The following is an 18,453-nucleotide window of genomic DNA, read 5'->3' as shown; positions in this document are numbered from 1 at the left end:
ACTTGGAACTATCAAAGGAATCCTTGTTTTCTCGTCTGTTTGTGATCGCGGAAAACTTTCTACGAACAATAGACCGTTTCTCGCGCCGGAAATGTTTTCGCAGCAGTATTTAGATGGAGCACGTAATCAAGACGGAGTTTGTTACGATAGGAAATCGACCGTTTTATTAACAACAGTTTCTAGGATCTCAAGACTGTAGAATTACATTTGGAAAACTTGGGGCTGTATTTGGAAAAGTTACAGCCTTTTGTAGAAACACTGTATAAGGAGTACAATTAAAAATTTTAAACAGAAGTGTTATTGATTATAGCGTTCTGAAATGTTGGATTTCAGTCGTTTTGTAACTTGCAATTATTACAAGTAAATAATTCGTTTGAATTCTTCAAGCAAAAACCATACAAGAATATAATAACTTATAAAAATTGAAAATTTCTTTCTAGGTTTCAATGTTTTGAAGAAAACTACACATGGAATAAAATAATATTGAGTATAATTAATGTATTATTGAAACAAATCTAAATTTGAAAAGGAATTCCCAGTTTGTGTCCCCCTAAAAATCAAATTTTAATTTTTATCCAACGAATAATGGATCAAATGTTGTTCACCTTTCACTCTTTATTCGAAATTTAAATCTGGATAAGAATACGTTACCCTTCTCTGCCCTCGCATAAGCCTTTCGATCCGAGTTTACTTTTTAATTAATTACCGATGCTGAACACACTTTCTTTACACGTTTCCAGTACGCGGTCCAGTGAGCAACGATTGCTCGCTCAGCGTGCAATAGAAAGTCCATGTTTACGTTTCGTAAATCATACAGTAATTACAGTAATATCGCACTATTGTATCGCTTATAATCCGATTTTTCAACAATTCGTAGAATTTCACTCGTTTGGCGTGTGTTTCGCTATCTAAGAGTGTCTCTGTAGGTTTCGGTCATTTGATTCCCAATACTGGGAACAAAGGCGGTACCCGCCGCATTACGGATCTTCCGCGAATCGAGTAATGTTTCCGAGGCTTCTTCTTTTTATTCGACGGAAGAGAAACGAAGCCGTAGAATGTTTCGTTTTTTTTTCCTCGGGTAAACAATAAATGTATAAGTATTGATATTATTGCTTCCATTCACATACGTTTATACAGGGTGCCTCTAAAGATTCAGAGATTACAAAGAGATACTGAGACTCTGACTCTGAGTTTCTAAGACTCTGACTCTGAGATTTTGAGACTCTGAGATTTGAGACTACGAGACTCTGAGATCCTGAGATTTTGAGACTCTGAAACTCTGAAATTTTGAGACTCTGAGATTTTGAGATCTGTCTGGAGATATAGTGAATGAAAAAAATTTTCCAAATACGAACTGTTTTATATATTTAATATGTCCACGTGCTATATGTGTCACAACAGAATATTTATCTTCGACATGCTTCCAAGTTTCTATATATTAAATATCCGTTTGTTTTGATATTAAAATACGACTCTGATGGATTTGTTCACTTTGCCTATGGTCAAGTATAAAATATGGCTCCAGCAGTAAGTGCAAGTAATTTGTATATATTAAATATCCGTTTGTTTTGATATTAGAATACGACTCTGACGGGTTTGTTCAATTTACCCGTGGCCAAGTATAAAATATGACTCCAGCAGTAAGTACAAGTAATAGTCATGAAACGAAAGACCCACCAAGAAACACGTCGCGAACGACTGGTCGAGCAGGCCAGCTCTAAGGCGACGTCACGATGGTCCTTTTTGCTTCGTCGGATAACGACGCTTAGACGCTTACAATCAGCCGCCATTAAGAGGAGGCTAAGATCCTTTCCTGTTAGTGACCCTCGAAGTGTGACCATGCTCCTTGAGACTCGTATGATTCAAATTTCACGCCGGACATGACGGTGAATATCTCCGTTCGGATTATGCATCGGTAAGACCGGCGCCGTTGAACTTCAATACTCGATCGTAAAAAGGTTGATCCCCGGTTCGAGGGCTGATTCAAAACCTTCCGTCGCGATGAATGCGTGCGCGCGGGTCTTTGAACTTGCTCATCGACAGCGACGGGACTCGATTTCGAGCGTGCATTTCTTTCCACGGGCAGCTCGCGATTCGAAAGAAGCGTCGCGTCGTTTTCTCACGTATCGAGCGCGCGAGAGTAAAGCAGATGAGAACCGACGGAACGATCGACGCTCGAAAACCGCAAAATGTCTTTTACGGAAGATTGAATATCGACGACGTAAGTAAAAGCAAGCGGCGGGAGAGAAAAGATCTGTGTGCTGAGGTGGGATTGGCTCGCCACGTTACGATGGGCAAAATTGAATACAAGCGTGTAACGAATAAGTGATAAACTTTTGACGAATTGGAGAAACAAATATTAGAATTAAATATATACATTTGATAATAGATTGTAAATAAAGTAAGTGTACAAATGGGAGCATGCAAATGAACTAGACTTATGCATTACTCTTTTAATGACAATTCAAGTTTGAATTATATTTACGTTAACGATACAGTAAATATCTCTGAACAACAATTCCATTAGCATATGCAACATACAGGCTGTCTATAATTGATATTTTAAATAAATAATAATAAAATATAATAATAAAATAAAATCATATAAATAATCATCATGGCATCTCTAATAAATATTCAAACAGTTCTTTCGCATAACCAAACCAATAAAAATTCGTGTTGGAACGTTTATTTCCTAGTGCTACTAGCAATTTAAAAATCATATCGCGTTTCCAGAAACCATTATAATATAAACCAGCTATTCTGGCTTGGTGTATACGCATGTGGTTAAACTTGCGTGCTCGAAGGTTTCCAACGAAATGACTGTTCTGCCGTAAACGGGTACAGAAGTTTTTCATCGACCAAGAAGGTCGGTTTTTTTTTGTTTCGAACAGACATCGGTTGACGCGTCCTTTAATAATACGACGTCAAAACTGGATACCATAGTATGTTAAATAGGATTTACTTGGAAATCGGTTGAAACCGGGCGAAACTGGCAATTAGATCATTCTCCGTAACGGATACCCTTTCGTGTCCACTCTTGGATGCTGAGAACATTATTTCTTATTTTTTGATACGAGTCTGTCTGTTCTGAATGCAAATATAATGAGACTGGAAAAGTAAAATAAAAATAAAATATAACGCAGATTGATTTCACGACTGGTTTATGATTGAATATAATTGCAATATTAATATACCAATCTTAAGAAGTAATGAATAGAAGGAAAACACGGAGTTGGTATTATAATTACTAGACTAGTTATTTATATTTTATACATTTATGCATTTCTTCCCATCCTCATCTATTTTTCTATGTTCACATTTGTCGTAAATATATAAATATATGCAGTCTAATAATTACTAATGTTAAATTAAGAATTGTACTTTTCATGTCATTCAATTTCTTTGTTGAATAATTTTAAATTCAAGATTAAAAATGTCATATTCTTCAATTTTGTTCTCAACGAAGAACATACACTCTTCCCTTGATCTATAAACGAGGATGCAGGAAGAATTATTTCATTTTTTTTTAGGTATACTATAGAATACTGCTCTCGCAACGTAGAAGTTAATGGTATCGTAGTAACTCCTACGTCGTTGCGGCAGTCAGGTCGTTCGGAGATTCCTCCACAGAATGAAAAGCAACGTGAATGGAGGAGAGGTAGTCACCGTTAAACCCTCCCAGCAGGATGCATCTTTCGCTTGCAAGGTAAACGGACTGCATTTTACTCGGAATTCCACCACCACGTTTTTCGTTTTCGATGCACAAAGTATATTACCAGGGTCTCGTGGATACGTTTAGAAATTATTGCGAAGTATTCCTTCGAAAGTCGCAAAAGTGTAACATAGTATTTTGTATTCGATTTACATAATGATCCCGAGGAATGGAATTTCGCACGTAAATAGCATGCGTTATTCTGCATCGTTATTAAAGGAAAATACACACCTGAGTAGGTAAAAGTTAGGTCACAGTTTTGGAATTCTTTTAAGAAGACTATTTCAGTCTATTGTTTTTCACTTTGCATCTTTTAAGAATACAGACTTTAAGGAAAATGGACCACAAATTGTTCGTGAAAAACTTATGAAAATTAATAGGTTTAGAGTTTTAATGTGCACCATTTTAAAATAGAATATTGCAGAGTGTATCAATCGTAATTTAAATTGTGTACTCACGAGAGATAAATTTCGTTAAATCTATGAACTCGACACAATAAATTGCACAACAGCGAGCCAACTGTTCATGGAAACATTTATTGCGTGCATGCCCGAAATGGTACCAAGTACCAAGATGTACACACGAGGCACCTCGTGGACACATCATGAACGGATCATTCAGCGAAGTCGGAATAATCGTGGAATGTCGGTGGAGTACAATTGGCTTTTTGTGCGCGCTTAGATTCGGCGGGTGTATCATTTCATTAGCCCATTAAACAATTACGGTTAAGCCCGGTACACTCAGGCTCGTGTCTACAACCAGCTGTGAATGCGTTCCTTGTAATTGAACTACGTTACTTCGGTCTCTTTCTCGGTTTACCAGACACGTGGGTCCGCGGAGCCTCACATATAGATTGATAGCCGTGTTCCCACTGATTCGGAACAGCCGCTTCACGCTTCTCCCTAATTAACACGTTACTTTTATTAGTGCCGGAGTACGGGACCAGCTAGCCTCAGATTCTCTCTATATTTCTATTCATTCTACCTTCTCACATGTTACTAGTAGACTTCAAGAAGTATCTCGTAATAGATTCCATAGATACAGTGAGCATGGAATTGCTATGTAATTATCGAGGAAGTCGAGTAGTCTTATATTTTCTCTACTCATTGTATTTTTTCGCATCTCTCCGATAGATTTCACCAGGTACCTCGAAATATTACGTTAGGGCTTACGAAAGATTCATATCCTAACTTTCAATTGAGAAGATATCGCTCTTGTTATTTGTTGAGGATTCTATTCCATAATATCCCATAAAATATCATTGTTAACAGTAATTTCCCCTTAATTTACTTTTCTATGGAAAATCATCAGCCGTGAATTTTTTAGGGTTGAATTCTTCTCCGAATACAAATTCTATGTTTTCAACAACTTCCATCGTCATTTTCACAAGTTTATACTCGCATAAAAAAATCACACGAATATCCTCATAATACTGAGGTTCTAACGATTCTATTCCAAATGTTTCCACTATTTTTTATGCGCACGTCTTACAGTATATTTTCTCCTTTTTGATATTATTACGAAACAATGAACAATAGAATAGAGTAAAACGGACGATTCCGAGTATTTCAAACATGCGAGAAACGACATTTCATATGCACCAACCTAATAAATACCTTTGCAAAGAGCATGGAATCGTTATCGAAGAAGTACTTCTAATGTTGTGAACATTCTTAACGACACAAGTCAGTACCCTCGTGTTTGCGACCGTGTATTTGTTATGGAATCGTCACGACGATCGTACCCAGCGGAAATTGAGTTTGCTCGGCACGAAGTAACATAGAGAAATAAGTATATCGTTAGAACGCGAGACAATGTACCAAGTAAAGCGTGGTCGATGCACGAGGTGAATGCATTGTCGCTCGACCCTGATTGCTTCTGCTGCCGTCGCTGCACCAGCAGAGATAGCTCAATTGTTGAACAATCCAATGCTACTAAAGTTCATTCACGGTGCGTCAAGAGCGTCACCGTTTTTAAGAAACGTGACTTAAGATCTCTGTATCGGCGTGAATTAATGTAACTTGACTGTAATAATTGTTTTCATGAAACACTAATTGCGGTTAAAAGAATAACTGGTTGTACAAAAAATTACATGGAGATAATTTAACTCGAGATTAGTTCTTGAAATATTCAGAGATTTTTAGGGAAACGATGAGACGTTGCGGGAAAGAAAATTGACACGCGCATACCACAGATACCCAACAAAGAGACAAACGTTACGATGGTCAAATCACTTGGAAACATCATCGCGCAAGATGATTCGCGAGGTGATGCGTCATCGGTTGCGATCTTCGTCATCGACATCGGTTCAAGTGGTGTTGACCCGGGGCTCGTTCCCTTGCATCCATGCGACTCGTTACGAATTCGTGGGAACGCCATGACAATCCCATACTAATTTTCTATACGACGCACAGTGGGATCGAATTAGACAAACGCGATTGAAATTGAATTTTTCTTAGTTATCGGAATTTAATCGAATCCGTGTTCAATATGATGAGCATTAAGAGGATTTCTTAGAGGTGTATAACATGGAGGGGTGTGGTAAAAAGTTGCATTTGCAGTGAATAATTAGGGAGTTTAGAGTGAGGTTTAAAATTTAATTGAAGTTAAAACAAAGCTTTACTTTAAATATTTTTGGAACATTTAGAAACCTTCTTCAACCTACTGGAACATAAAAGTGCAAGGGGTTGTTGCAGTGATACAGGTGTCGAATCGATTATATTATTTTTTTTTTTGGATATAATCTATTGTAAATAAAATATTTCCATGACCTATTTAGTAACAATATAACTGACCCAACGTAGTGATCTAATCGTATAAAAATATTTGTCAAACTGACTTGGAAAGCATTGCAGCTTCTTAGTAATTTTTCCTTCATTTCCAATAACTCACACCCTTTGACAATTTAATAATTTTTTAGTAACCTCATGTTCCTCTCAACGCGTCACCAGCTTTTTCAATTCTTTCCCACTGTGCGACGCTTACGTTCGCGCAGAACGTTCGGTAGAATAATTACACTCCAAAGATACGCGTTAAAAAGTTCTACGCAAACGAGTTTAACAAGTTCGAGGCGCGAGGGGAGCCCCGAGGGAAACAGATTTCATCTCGTGCAGCTTGGAACGTGAATTTATAATGTTCTTAAACGTTTCTAACGCAGTGAAAGGATACCGAGCGCGTGCATAAGAAATCAGGCGAATAATCGTTAATTAAAATAACATTCCATCGAGCGCTCAAGTGGTGATAACAAACCCTCGATTGGCAGTGGCTTCTCTATAGCGACAGTTTAACTAGCAATCGACGATCATTCGATAATTCAACCGTCATCGATCTCACGAAGATCGAAAGAAAAGATCGCCGAACCTGCTCCAATTCTCCATGCTTGTCGAAACGAAACAACCCTCGCATTTACGTATTCGGTTGTTATTCTTCTACTTTTTCATCTTTTTTATTAATTCATTTTATATTTTTCAGAAAATATCGGCACCGTTATAAAAGCTGAGGAGTATTCGGATACCGTACAACTTTTTATTCATGTTTGTCAGTTTTGTTACGATTTCAGGCTTATCCTTTTCGTTTGTTGACGATTCGGGTTTAATCACGCCCATACAGTCCAAATAATTAACGAGATCTTGGAATTTATTTTCCAAATCCTGAATCTTATTTTATAATCATTATAAATGATATTTGTTTGAAATGAACATATCGTTTGAATCTAGAAATTTGGAGTCGCGCTCTGTTCGGTGTTGTTTGTTTTCGGGTAGCTTTCCATTGGACGCAGAAACACGAATCGTAGCCGCCGTCGATCGTCGTAGATCAGTAACATATTTCTGGTTCGCGATCCACGATCGTTACATACCCACCGCGAAATTGTAGCGTTCGATTCGAGTCTCGACTTCATGGTCGGCTGGCTACCGCTCCTCTATGTCTTTCCTCGGCATTACTGAAGAGAGGAAAGAGAGGAGACGTTGCGTCAAGAACGCGAGGGAACGCGTTCTTGCCTCTTCCGCAGGTTGCTGCGGCTTTTTCAACCGGCCGATACTCCGTCGAAGAATTCAATGAAGAATCGGCGAATGATCTTTGATTCCGCCGTTTCCCTCCCATATTTGGTACCTCGCTTTTATAAGATCTCAATGCTGCTCTTTCTTCCAGCAATATTCTGCCGATCGATCGACATAAACCGCGCGTCATCGAGGCCAGAGATCGATCGAGAGATAATTCGTCGCGTGCACGAGGGCCTCTTCTAGTAATAAGCTGTTCGATTGTACATTTATTTGAGAGAATTTAGATAACGGGAATATTTGGAATAGATTGCAAGGTTATCTAAAAATACATATACATGTACTAAGCAATGCAAATCTGAATGGGGAAATGAAGCCAGAATATTTAAAATAACACATTCATATTCTAGTGCACACATTTGTTATTCAGATTTTCATATGTCTATCTTAAAATGAATTTATTTAACGCGAGATGTGACTCGATCTCCCTTCATGAATGTTATAATAAATGTTTCACGAATTAAAATAATATTACGTTGTTTACAATATAATTGACCGTTTGTATTTGTTCCTTTTTTTATTAAATATAGTCATGCGTGTTAAGCCATACTTGAATATTGACAATTATTTACAAAAAATTTAATTCGTTCATGAGTATATTTGGAAAAATGGAAACAAATACAGTAAAATATATATATACATACAATTTAAAGTTATATAAAGTTCATACAACAACTAAAAAATAAACAACTTTTGATCCATTCAACAAAAATCACAATTTAGGCTATAAATTGAAATTATCGAGACTCGCGCGTTCCATGAATGTCCGCGTGATGAATAAGTCGCTGCAAGGTGTTCGTAATCACGTTAGTTATCTATTACTCGAATGCAATTTAAGTTCTCTTTGACAAGCGTCTGCTCCAGTTAATAAACAGTTCGATACAAGCGCGAAAAATCGTCCAATCGCGAGATAATCGTCAGCGATCCGTTATCCGAACGAAATAAAATATCAAACACCGTGTAGATACGAGGAATAATAGTGTCATCGTCAATTTCAAATCTAATCATGCGCTACGTAAGCGTGCTCGCGGCACATTATTCATCCGCGTTCGCTGGATTGAGAATCAATTCTTAATTAAGCATAGCGTAGTCACTGGTCATGCGCGAATAGATTGTGTCGCAGTAATAGACTGACACGAGAAAGCACCTGATGGCGTGTTTGATGAATTCAACAAAAGTTCCAACGAGATGCGTTGTACCATTGGCCTCATTCTTGCCCGAGCGCTCTGGGTGAACCGATCTTATTAAGGCCTAATTAGCCATTTAACAAGATATATTTAACTCGCCGTGTACACAGCAGCCATGTGACCAAAAACGAAGGAATCTGTGGTCCAAACAATTGAATTGTTTCAACATTTATTATAATTTAGATCAAAATGAAGCACAGATTTGCCTTATGCAGAGATGAGATAAATTCTAATTAAAGAACTCCAGTGAAAAACAAATAACAAAGCTCAATGTTGCTCCAAAAATTTTGTCATTTATTCTGCTCCATTCTGGCCTTATATGCTATTCAGAATCGTTACTCCAATTTTATTTTCACGACCTAAAGGGAAAGAGTCACGCCCATGTGACTCTATCACCGGCTTTTCATTTGCTTATCTCCAAGGTAATAGTGTCTGCTTATTGTTTCGACGAGATAGCGAGTTCCTTGTCTTTACTTTGATAAGGTGACTTAAGATGAAACGTACATGTGAGGTGTACGATTAGAGCCCACACCGAGGTGTGTTTGTGTTTTGCTTTTGCGAGAAAAACACGAACATGTGAAAAGTTCCTCGAATAAACATCATTTCCCCATGCGAGAAAGATAACATTTTAACTAAACACGACGTTCAAATTTTATTCGAAATTAATCGAAATACTTGCACTTAAAAATTTATATTAAAATATCGACTTTTCTTGGAGACATAAAATTCATATTTATTATTGAACTCAAACATCAAAACATGAATGTTATTTACTAATTTACTGTAGATTACTGAAAAATTGACTCCATTTGGATAACGTGAATCGTTTTTTAAATCATTAATATCATTATTATCGCAGATAATTGATTCCAGATTTCGACATTCATTGTTCCGTGTCTGCAAATAAACACGTATTTCATAAAACATAATCTACTTTTATCCTATAGACTCTCTCGGTTGAAAAAGATAAATTGATTGCAAAAACGCAAACAAATAGGAACTCATTATCATAACAAACTGCAACAGTGACTCGAATGTTCGTTCAAACACAATCTACAAATTGATAGACTATAAATGACGATTATTTGCCAACGACAAATAACGATCACGTGCGGTTGCAATAATACGCGCAACTGTTTCGAGTGCAAGCGTTCGACGCTCTTCGATTAAACACAGGACGTCACATATGTTTAATATTAAAAAATAACAAATTTTACGTGAAATCTGGTATAATTCGACTGATGGAAACGTAAACAAGAAACTCACCTCTTTCTTCGATGACGTCTGCGTTAAGGACGTACACCAACGTGAAGAGCACGCAAACCCTAAGAATGTTGGCTGGTCCCATCTTTTATCCAGGGCCTTTCAATCCAGGAAGAATTCCTCTGGCACCCTCACAATAAAGATCGACGCATATCCACTACACTAGCACCGCACACCGTATAAATACCGCACTGAATTTCACTCCGAATTTTTATACGCCCTTCGAAGCATGCAACGACAACAACGGAAACGGTACCAAGTTTCACATCGAGGAACGTCCACCGACTCGCACCATGTTCCCTTATCGCGATCGTGCGGTTAAAATTTCACCGGTATCACCCCGACAGGTCTTTGTGTCAATCCACTCGCGAAGAGTCAAAGTCTACATCGTATTACACTATACCTTCAGTTCCGCTAATTCTTCGGTGTCAAACAGCGATCGCGGATAATCAGAACGCGAATTCACGGCGGGCACACCGTGTTGACTCCGATTTCACTGTGATTCGTGTAGTAACGATGCCGGTATCGCGATCTTTCGTTTAACTCCGCGATATAGGCACCGAGATTGCGTTGATTTTAACTCGTTAACACTCACTCGCGATTTTATATATCACGACAACGATCGATCGATCGAGAGAATCGACGTTCGCGAACGTGAAACTTGAACGTAAACGAAAGAAGGCGATTGATCGACCACCTTCACAGGCGTCTCTCGTGGACAGCCTTACTCCCACGCTGGCCGAGTCAAGAATACGCGCGCCTTGTCAAAGACTAGTCGTGATTCCGTTCGAAGGCGACAGGTGGCGGTCGGAGTGGGCCCGACACGAACCCTCACGAGTGCCACCGACGATTCACGAAGTTATTTCAAAGAAAGTGCCCCGGGAGACCAAGAAACAATTTTTTTTTTTTTTTGGGATACGTAATAATTAAAATTCCGATTAAAAATCGGAAGGATGTTTATCAGTCATGGCCTCGAGGTTTCTAGGAACTATGATAGCAAGAATGTGTTTATATTTCTACGAACATCTACCATCGTGAAATGTACAGTTGGATAAATTTTATAAAATAATTTAAGCATAATCTATCTATAGCAAACGATTTCGAAATGTAAACGATAGCGAAATGTATAGTTGGATAAATTTTATAAAATAATATAAGCATAATCTATCTATAGCAAACGATTTCAAAGGGTGTTTCAATACAAAATTCAAATCATTAGTACTATTATTATCGTGACTATAAATGTATAGTTGGATAAATTTTATAAAATAGTATTAGCATAATCTATCTATAGCAAACGATTTCAAAAGGTGTTTTAATACAAAATTCAAATCATTAGTACTATTATTATCGTGACTATAAATGTATAGTTGGATAAATTTTATAAAATAGTATTAGCATAATCTATCTATAGCAAACGATTTCAAAGGGTGTTTTAATACAAAATTCAAATCATTAGTACTATTATTATCGTGACTATAAATGTATAGTTGGATAAATTTTATAAAATAATATAAGCATAATCTATCTATAGCAAATGATTTCAAAGGGTGTTTTAATACAAAATTCAAATCATTAGTACCATTATTATCGTGACTATAAATTGAACTATGTTAGTAACGCCTGTTATTTTGTGTCCCCGAATAAATATAATCTATGTTTATTCTATAGCCTTGAATTCTCTCAGTTCGGAAAGATAATTCAATCGCAACAAACGTCAACGAATGGAGACAGACTATTATAACAAATTGCTACAGTGACTCGAATGATAATCTAAACATTGATAAACTATAAATGACGATTATTTGATCGTCACGAACAACAATCACGCGCGTTTGGAATAATGCGCGCAACTGTGCCGGTCAGATTGGGCCTAGCGGGCCCCGACACGAGCCTTCACGAACCTCGCCGACGATTCACGAAGCTGTTCCGAAGAAAGTGTCCCGCGGACGAATAAAACATCTGTTTTTTCTGTATCTGACTGAAAATCGGAAGGATGATTACAGAGTATATATCCTCGACATTTCTAAGAATTATGATCAAGGAATTACTTGTGCATTTTCGAGAACACCTTTTATATAGTACTTCTACTCGGTGACGTTGCGTTTGAAAACCGCGAAATGACTTGAAATTGTAGAAAAAGTTGTATATGGTCGATTGAGATTCAAACGCATCGTTTAAACGGTCATTGTCCAGCCAAGCAGGTAAGACATGTAGGCATATACGGCCCTGTCGATTCCTTGAAGACAGTAGTCGTTTCATCGTCGCAAAAATCGCCGTGAGACTGGTTTCTCGTCGTCATGGCACGCACCTAGAGTACGTGCGTACGTGCAACTGGCTTTCTCGAAGGAAACTCGAGACGGACGGAGCTGTAAACAGCGGCGAAACAGGGAAACACGCATAACGTAATAAAAATTGATATAACACGCAATACATCTTCAGAGTAAAATTACAATCTACGTGTGGTTTCTATTTAAGTTACTTTAACTCATTTTTTGTTTTATTTAATACTGACATGTTTTTCAATTTTTTTTTTAACTACACGTGCGATTAATGCAACAAATGTTTTATAAACGAAGTTTGAAATCGTTACTGGGATATTTACATTTATTTGTATACCTGTTTAATCCTCGAAAAATGAACGAATGAAATTAAAATACAAAATACAAACAATTGGCGCTAGAAAAATGGATAATTAAAATATAATCGATAAGATAAAATAATAAACATTTTTTGTTGGCATTCTACACCTTATGATAGTTTTATTTCAACGTTTAAAATTTCGAAGCGTCTACTTTCAAGAAAGATACAGATCGAACATTTGATTATCGGACATTTTTGGGCGGTCATTAGTGCCACTTTACCGTTAAACGTTTGGTAGCACTGTGGTCAAACAATCTTTTACTGAGGAGACATGTGACGCGACGTGTTCGGTAACAAGTGAATCTTTTAGATAACTTCGGGATTATTTTTTACAACCATAGTAGGCGTAGACTTGGTCGTTTAAACGGCAACTTTAAGTTGTCATCCAGCAGACTTGTAGATAATATCGATTTTTAATCGAAAGACCGATTTAAAAAACGCGTACCCGTTTAATTGTGTGTGTTTTTGGATCGAGTGTAGAAGAGATGTTTTTTCGCACTTCGTCGATGTTAGAAGAAAGACTGAGACTGTAAATTCAAGGGAATTTTTATTCATGCGATATGTTTCGATTGGTGAGTACAAATGATATATCTTCATTCTTGTCGTAGCAAGTTTTTGTCAAAGACCATGCTGCATAACCACTGTAGGTTGGCGTCATACAGAGATGAGCAAAATTCTTTCCTAGATGAAAGTGTCGAATAACCAGTAAAAGGAAAATAATTGTTTACTCGTTGCTCTTTTGGTAGAACATAAAATTTGACGATGCAAATTAATCCTATAATTCGAATTGCATGATGAAATTATTCATAGTAAACCAATAAAAATTGAACCAGTCGGAGAAACACAAATAAACAGCTACTTGTTAGTTTTATTCCTTATCTACTGTGGCAAATTGATAAATTAATGCCAAATTTATGACATTGATATTGAAAATGAAATTGCTTAATTAAAACAATTTTAATTTTGACGGTGTCTCATTATTTTCTTTATAATTGTTAATAAGATCTGACTTCTGAAAAATGTACGCGAATGTTTTCGTGGCAAATTTCTTTTACCGTACACTTTTTTTCGTTTTAAATCATTATACCAGATCTTTCGGACGCGGTGGATCCCAGATGGGATCCAGGATCCACGAAGTGCGCTTTCTTTGGGCAGTTTTTTCTTTCGAGGAAGAAACCCAAACGAATACGTTTGTTGTCGAAGCCATGCGACACCAGCAGTTGGGTATATGTATTTGAAAAAATTGTGTACGTTCTACTCGCCAACGGAAGAAATCTTTCATTAATTCTTCTTTTATATCATGTCAATGTGAACGTAACAAGAGTTTTATGAACTTAGGTGAGAAGTTATTTTGTAAATACTGAAAACCAAATGTAATTCTTTTTGAAAGTTTTGAAAGAGAAAAATCTTGTCTCTTATATCTCATAATGTGGACTACATTACACCCTGTGCTCTTATTTAATAGAAATTGAATAACTGAAAAGGATAGTAATGTATACAAACAAAAAAACATTTAACTACACCGTGATTTCACACTTCGATAAAAAAAAATGATAAAACATGACAGTTTAATACAATCTATCGTTTTTTTTTACTCATGCCATTATGATTGGTACCTTTTGATAATATAAACAAAGATTAATTTTTCCAAGTCCAAGATTTGCATTCTAAATATGACAAAAATGATTAAATATAAAATGAACTTAAAAATAATATACTACACAATGGAAAGCATATTCGTCTTAATCTCAATTTTTACACAACGAAAACAAAATGTATTACTCAAGGATAAAGAAGGGGACGAAGTTCGCCACACACTTTGTTTCTCTTTTTACATTCGTTTATTATAAATAACAAGATGTATATTCGGTGCGCACGTGTTGTTTAACCTGTATATTCATATATATACTCAAGCTCCGTCTAAGTTTACTTCGCTTACTGTACTATACCTTGTTTACTTTGACTTGTCAATAATATATTTCCGCTACAATCTATTTGACGTTACTGCGTGAGGAGATTTTGGAAATCTGCTTCCGAGGCAAAAACTCCACGTAGCACCTCAAAGAAAAAAATCGTTATCCTCCCGCGAGATTGTAGTGGCATCTGATACCGATTTTAGTGATCGATCGTGTGCAAATGAATTCTTAAACCCTTCGTAACCAACAACGACGTCAAGATCTCGCACCCCGTTCGAGCGTTATATAGACATTCAATCACCGTTAGCATCTCAATTAAAGCGCGGACACGGTTCGAACGCGTGTCGATAATTTGCAAATTTTCTTTTTCGCAACAACCAACAACGAATCTATATATATAATTCGTAAATTAGCATTAATGATATGCGTCACCCTGCAAAAATCTTCAATGAAAGATTCGAGATCACGATTAGATCGTACAACGGTTATACAATATACATATACCGTGTTTATCACACTTCGCCACGATATGTTTCAATCAAATACAATTAATGGGATAAACGTGCTGGATTTGAAATTCGTTGATCTAATCCGTTCTTGAATGTTTCTATAATGCAGTTCCAAGAGCGACCGTGGAAACGAAGGGGTTAAATGGTAGTGTGTGTCGGGTGGTCCTTAAAAGCTACATTACTCATATAGCGCTCGCGTTAGCAATGATTAATGCGTGCATCCCTTCAATCCTTCGGAATCGGGCCTCAAAATTACTAATACTAAGCTGTCGACTACGTCTGTCTTCAATTCCGCCATTTGTCTAAATAACGCGCCATTAGGCATACATCTAGAATATATTCGCTCTTTTATAAACTCTCTTTTACATGAAACGATTAAACCTTCGTCCCCTCGATACGTCCTTCGACTTTAACTTTTGTCGTGTTTTCGCGCATCTACTTCCCCTTCGACCGGTTATTGTTATTATTGTTCTTGTTCATCCGTTGATCGAGCAAGGATATTCATCTCGCAACGTGCACAGTACACGCCATTAATGGTCGTAAATGCCGTACCACGTTGCCAACAATTTTTTTCCATGATGTGTAGCTTGAAATAAATTCAACGATAGTCTTATCGGAACGTTATCTCGATCGTTTTCCAAAATTTGTACAGGGATTTTGATAAGATCACGAACTAAATTGTGGATCGAATGGTTAGAATTCAAGATTAGGTTGACGACGAGCTTGGTAATAATTGTAATTCATTATTGTTGTAGCGTCAGCCTCGTCAGAGTGTTTCCATTCTTCTTTGACTTCAGACTATCATTTCTGAAATTCGATATTTAATTTCAACTACTTCAATTTGAACATCAAACTTTAATCATTCCTGAACTGTCAGGTTTAATTTCAACACAATTTCTCTCGAATTGAAATTCAATTTTTCCATTCTCTATCTACTAAATGCACGATATTTAATTTCAACTACTTCAATTTGAACATCAAACTTTAATCATTCCTGAACTGTCAGGTTTAATTTCAACACAATTTCTCTCGAATTGAAATTCAATTTTTCCATTCTCTATCTTCTAAATACTGAAGGCGATTCAAAGCCTAAAATCGAACACATTTTAACGAAACATGTCTCCTTCTCATTCCACAACAATTCTGAATCCTAATAAACAAACAAAAGTGTCGTTCGTTCCGAGCAATGTGTGAGCAATTTTCATCGCGTGTTTCGTTGGAATGTCGTGGCGATTATTACCATGAATGTAGCGTATTGCACGCTTCGTTCAAAAGGGCGCGCGAAAATGGGGAAAATCCAGGACGTACGGGCATCGTATAGAAAACTAAAGGCGGTGAAACTTTCGAAAGCTACGTACGACATCATGTAGCAGGCACGTCTTATCATATCACGCTAAAGGCTTTAAAGAAGCCCGATAAATTAGTATTGAGGTACGGAACCAGATACTCCATTATATTTTTTTTTTATTTTCTTCATTTCTTTTTTTTATTCCTTGCGTTCTTTATTCCCTTTAACGACTATCTACGTACCCATCTCCCTACGTTACCCTCTCATACGCATGCTCACGCACATTCGTTTCTCCTTTTTTCACTTCCCCCCTCCCCACGAGCTAGCACGCATGCATTCTCACATCTAAATTATTTCTAAACGCCTCAAAGTAAAGGAAAGGGTGCGAACGGTGCGCGAGCGCAAACAAATGAACCAGCTCTCCTTCCGTTTGCTGGGGTGGAAGAAACGTTTCCACGGGGATCGACCACGTTCGAGGACTGTAACGCGCGATATATCCTCGAACGAGTTCCCCGTTAACGCGAAGCACATTATCACACGTGCAGGCCTACGAGAAGTTTTCTTATCGAGAGAACACCGACGACCGCTCCTCGCGGTCGACTGCATTAGGCTCCTTTTATTTATTTATTTATTTATTTATTTATTTTTGTTGCATCCACCGGTTAAACTTCTGCGGATAACGAGCAAGCGAAGTCATCGAAGATACTTCGACGCGTCTAATGCCGATACCTACCTTTTGTCTCGCCGTTACGTCTACGTGCCTCGACGAGTATCCGTATCGATCCGCGAGGCTCGATTTACTCGCGACTTGTTGATGCTCGAGTATCTCGGCAGAACACGGAGTTGAGATACTTATTGAGAAGAATTTTTTGTCGGAAGACGCGAACGTCTTTCCACGAACATCGTGACCCCTAAAGTTGCACCTACTGTTCGTTATCTCGTTTCTCATATGAACACGGAAAGCATTAGTGCGCGCTTCTCTACGATGCGGTGCCGCCAAACATTGTTCGTCTCCTCGCAACACGGTTCTCTCTCTTCGTAATCGTTACTCGTTTTTAGAATCCTCGATCGAATTCGTTCGATCCGCCAGGCCATGTGGTTTGGTATTATCCAAGAACAAATTCGTTTCGCGCGAATACGAGGCCGACGATCCTCGGACTCCCTTCCCCGTTCAGGTTCCAGGTACGTCACAGCATTCTCCCCTGTTTTTTTTCTTTGTGTTTTCTTTTTTGTGAAAAGTCGCGTTGCTTATGTAAAACCATGATTTTTTCGTTGTCCCTGACGTTGCAAGAGAATTACAACTGCGCGTACCGATGAATGCGATGTGGTTTGTCGTTGGATTTCCACGCGTCGAGGATAATTCGTTAACTGCACGCCCCCCACCCATCCCCTAAATCTCAAAATTTTGTTATTAAAACGTGTTGGTTTGTATGTTCGTTGAAACTTTAAAAAAATACGCTGTTCCGCTGAACGAAGCTTCCATAGATAACAACAGTAAAAATCGTCAAGTTACCGCAAAAAGGTTTACGTTTAGTTTTAAAAGTGAATTCGTGTCGTGAAAAAACTTTGTTCTTCCTTTTTTTTTTTTCTTTACTCAACGGGTTTAAAAGTCTCGTAAAAGATATATCTCGGCTTTCGATTATGACGTAATCCAATCGATAAAACGCTTCTTACATCGAATAAGATTGAAAAGGAAAGTTATATAAAATTAAAACGCATTCTTAACATAGAAACAAATGAACATCTACCAAAGTAAATAACTACGTGATTATAATTGTACCGTACGACGGAATGAATATCGCTTCGGATATACCTTAAACGTTATCATAAATAGAAAGGAAAGAAAGAAAAGGTCTGAAAAGAAACGACGAAGA

General features: G+C 37.5%; 1 protein-coding gene across 1 annotated transcript in view; it reads right to left on the bottom strand.

Moving 5' to 3' along the window:
• The window catches only part of LOC128876484 (epidermal growth factor receptor), a 238,435-nt gene extending 223,440 nt beyond the window's left edge, over positions 1–14,995 (bottom strand). The window contains exon 1 of the mRNA XM_054122923.1: positions 10,227–14,995. Coding sequence (XP_053978898.1) covers positions 10,227–10,308 — 82 coding nt within the window. The 5' untranslated portion in view covers positions 10,309–14,995. The remainder of the gene's footprint in view (positions 1–10,226) is intronic.
• Positions 14,996–18,453: the final 3,458 nt, after the last annotated feature.

The sequence above is a fragment of the Hylaeus volcanicus genome, chromosome 1 (assembly GCF_026283585.1).
Source record: "Hylaeus volcanicus isolate JK05 chromosome 1, UHH_iyHylVolc1.0_haploid, whole genome shotgun sequence".
NCBI classification, from domain to species: domain Eukaryota; kingdom Metazoa; phylum Arthropoda; class Insecta; order Hymenoptera; family Colletidae; genus Hylaeus; species Hylaeus volcanicus.
Note: the sequence above shows the minus strand (reverse complement) of the source record. Positions and strands in the feature narration are given on the sequence as shown.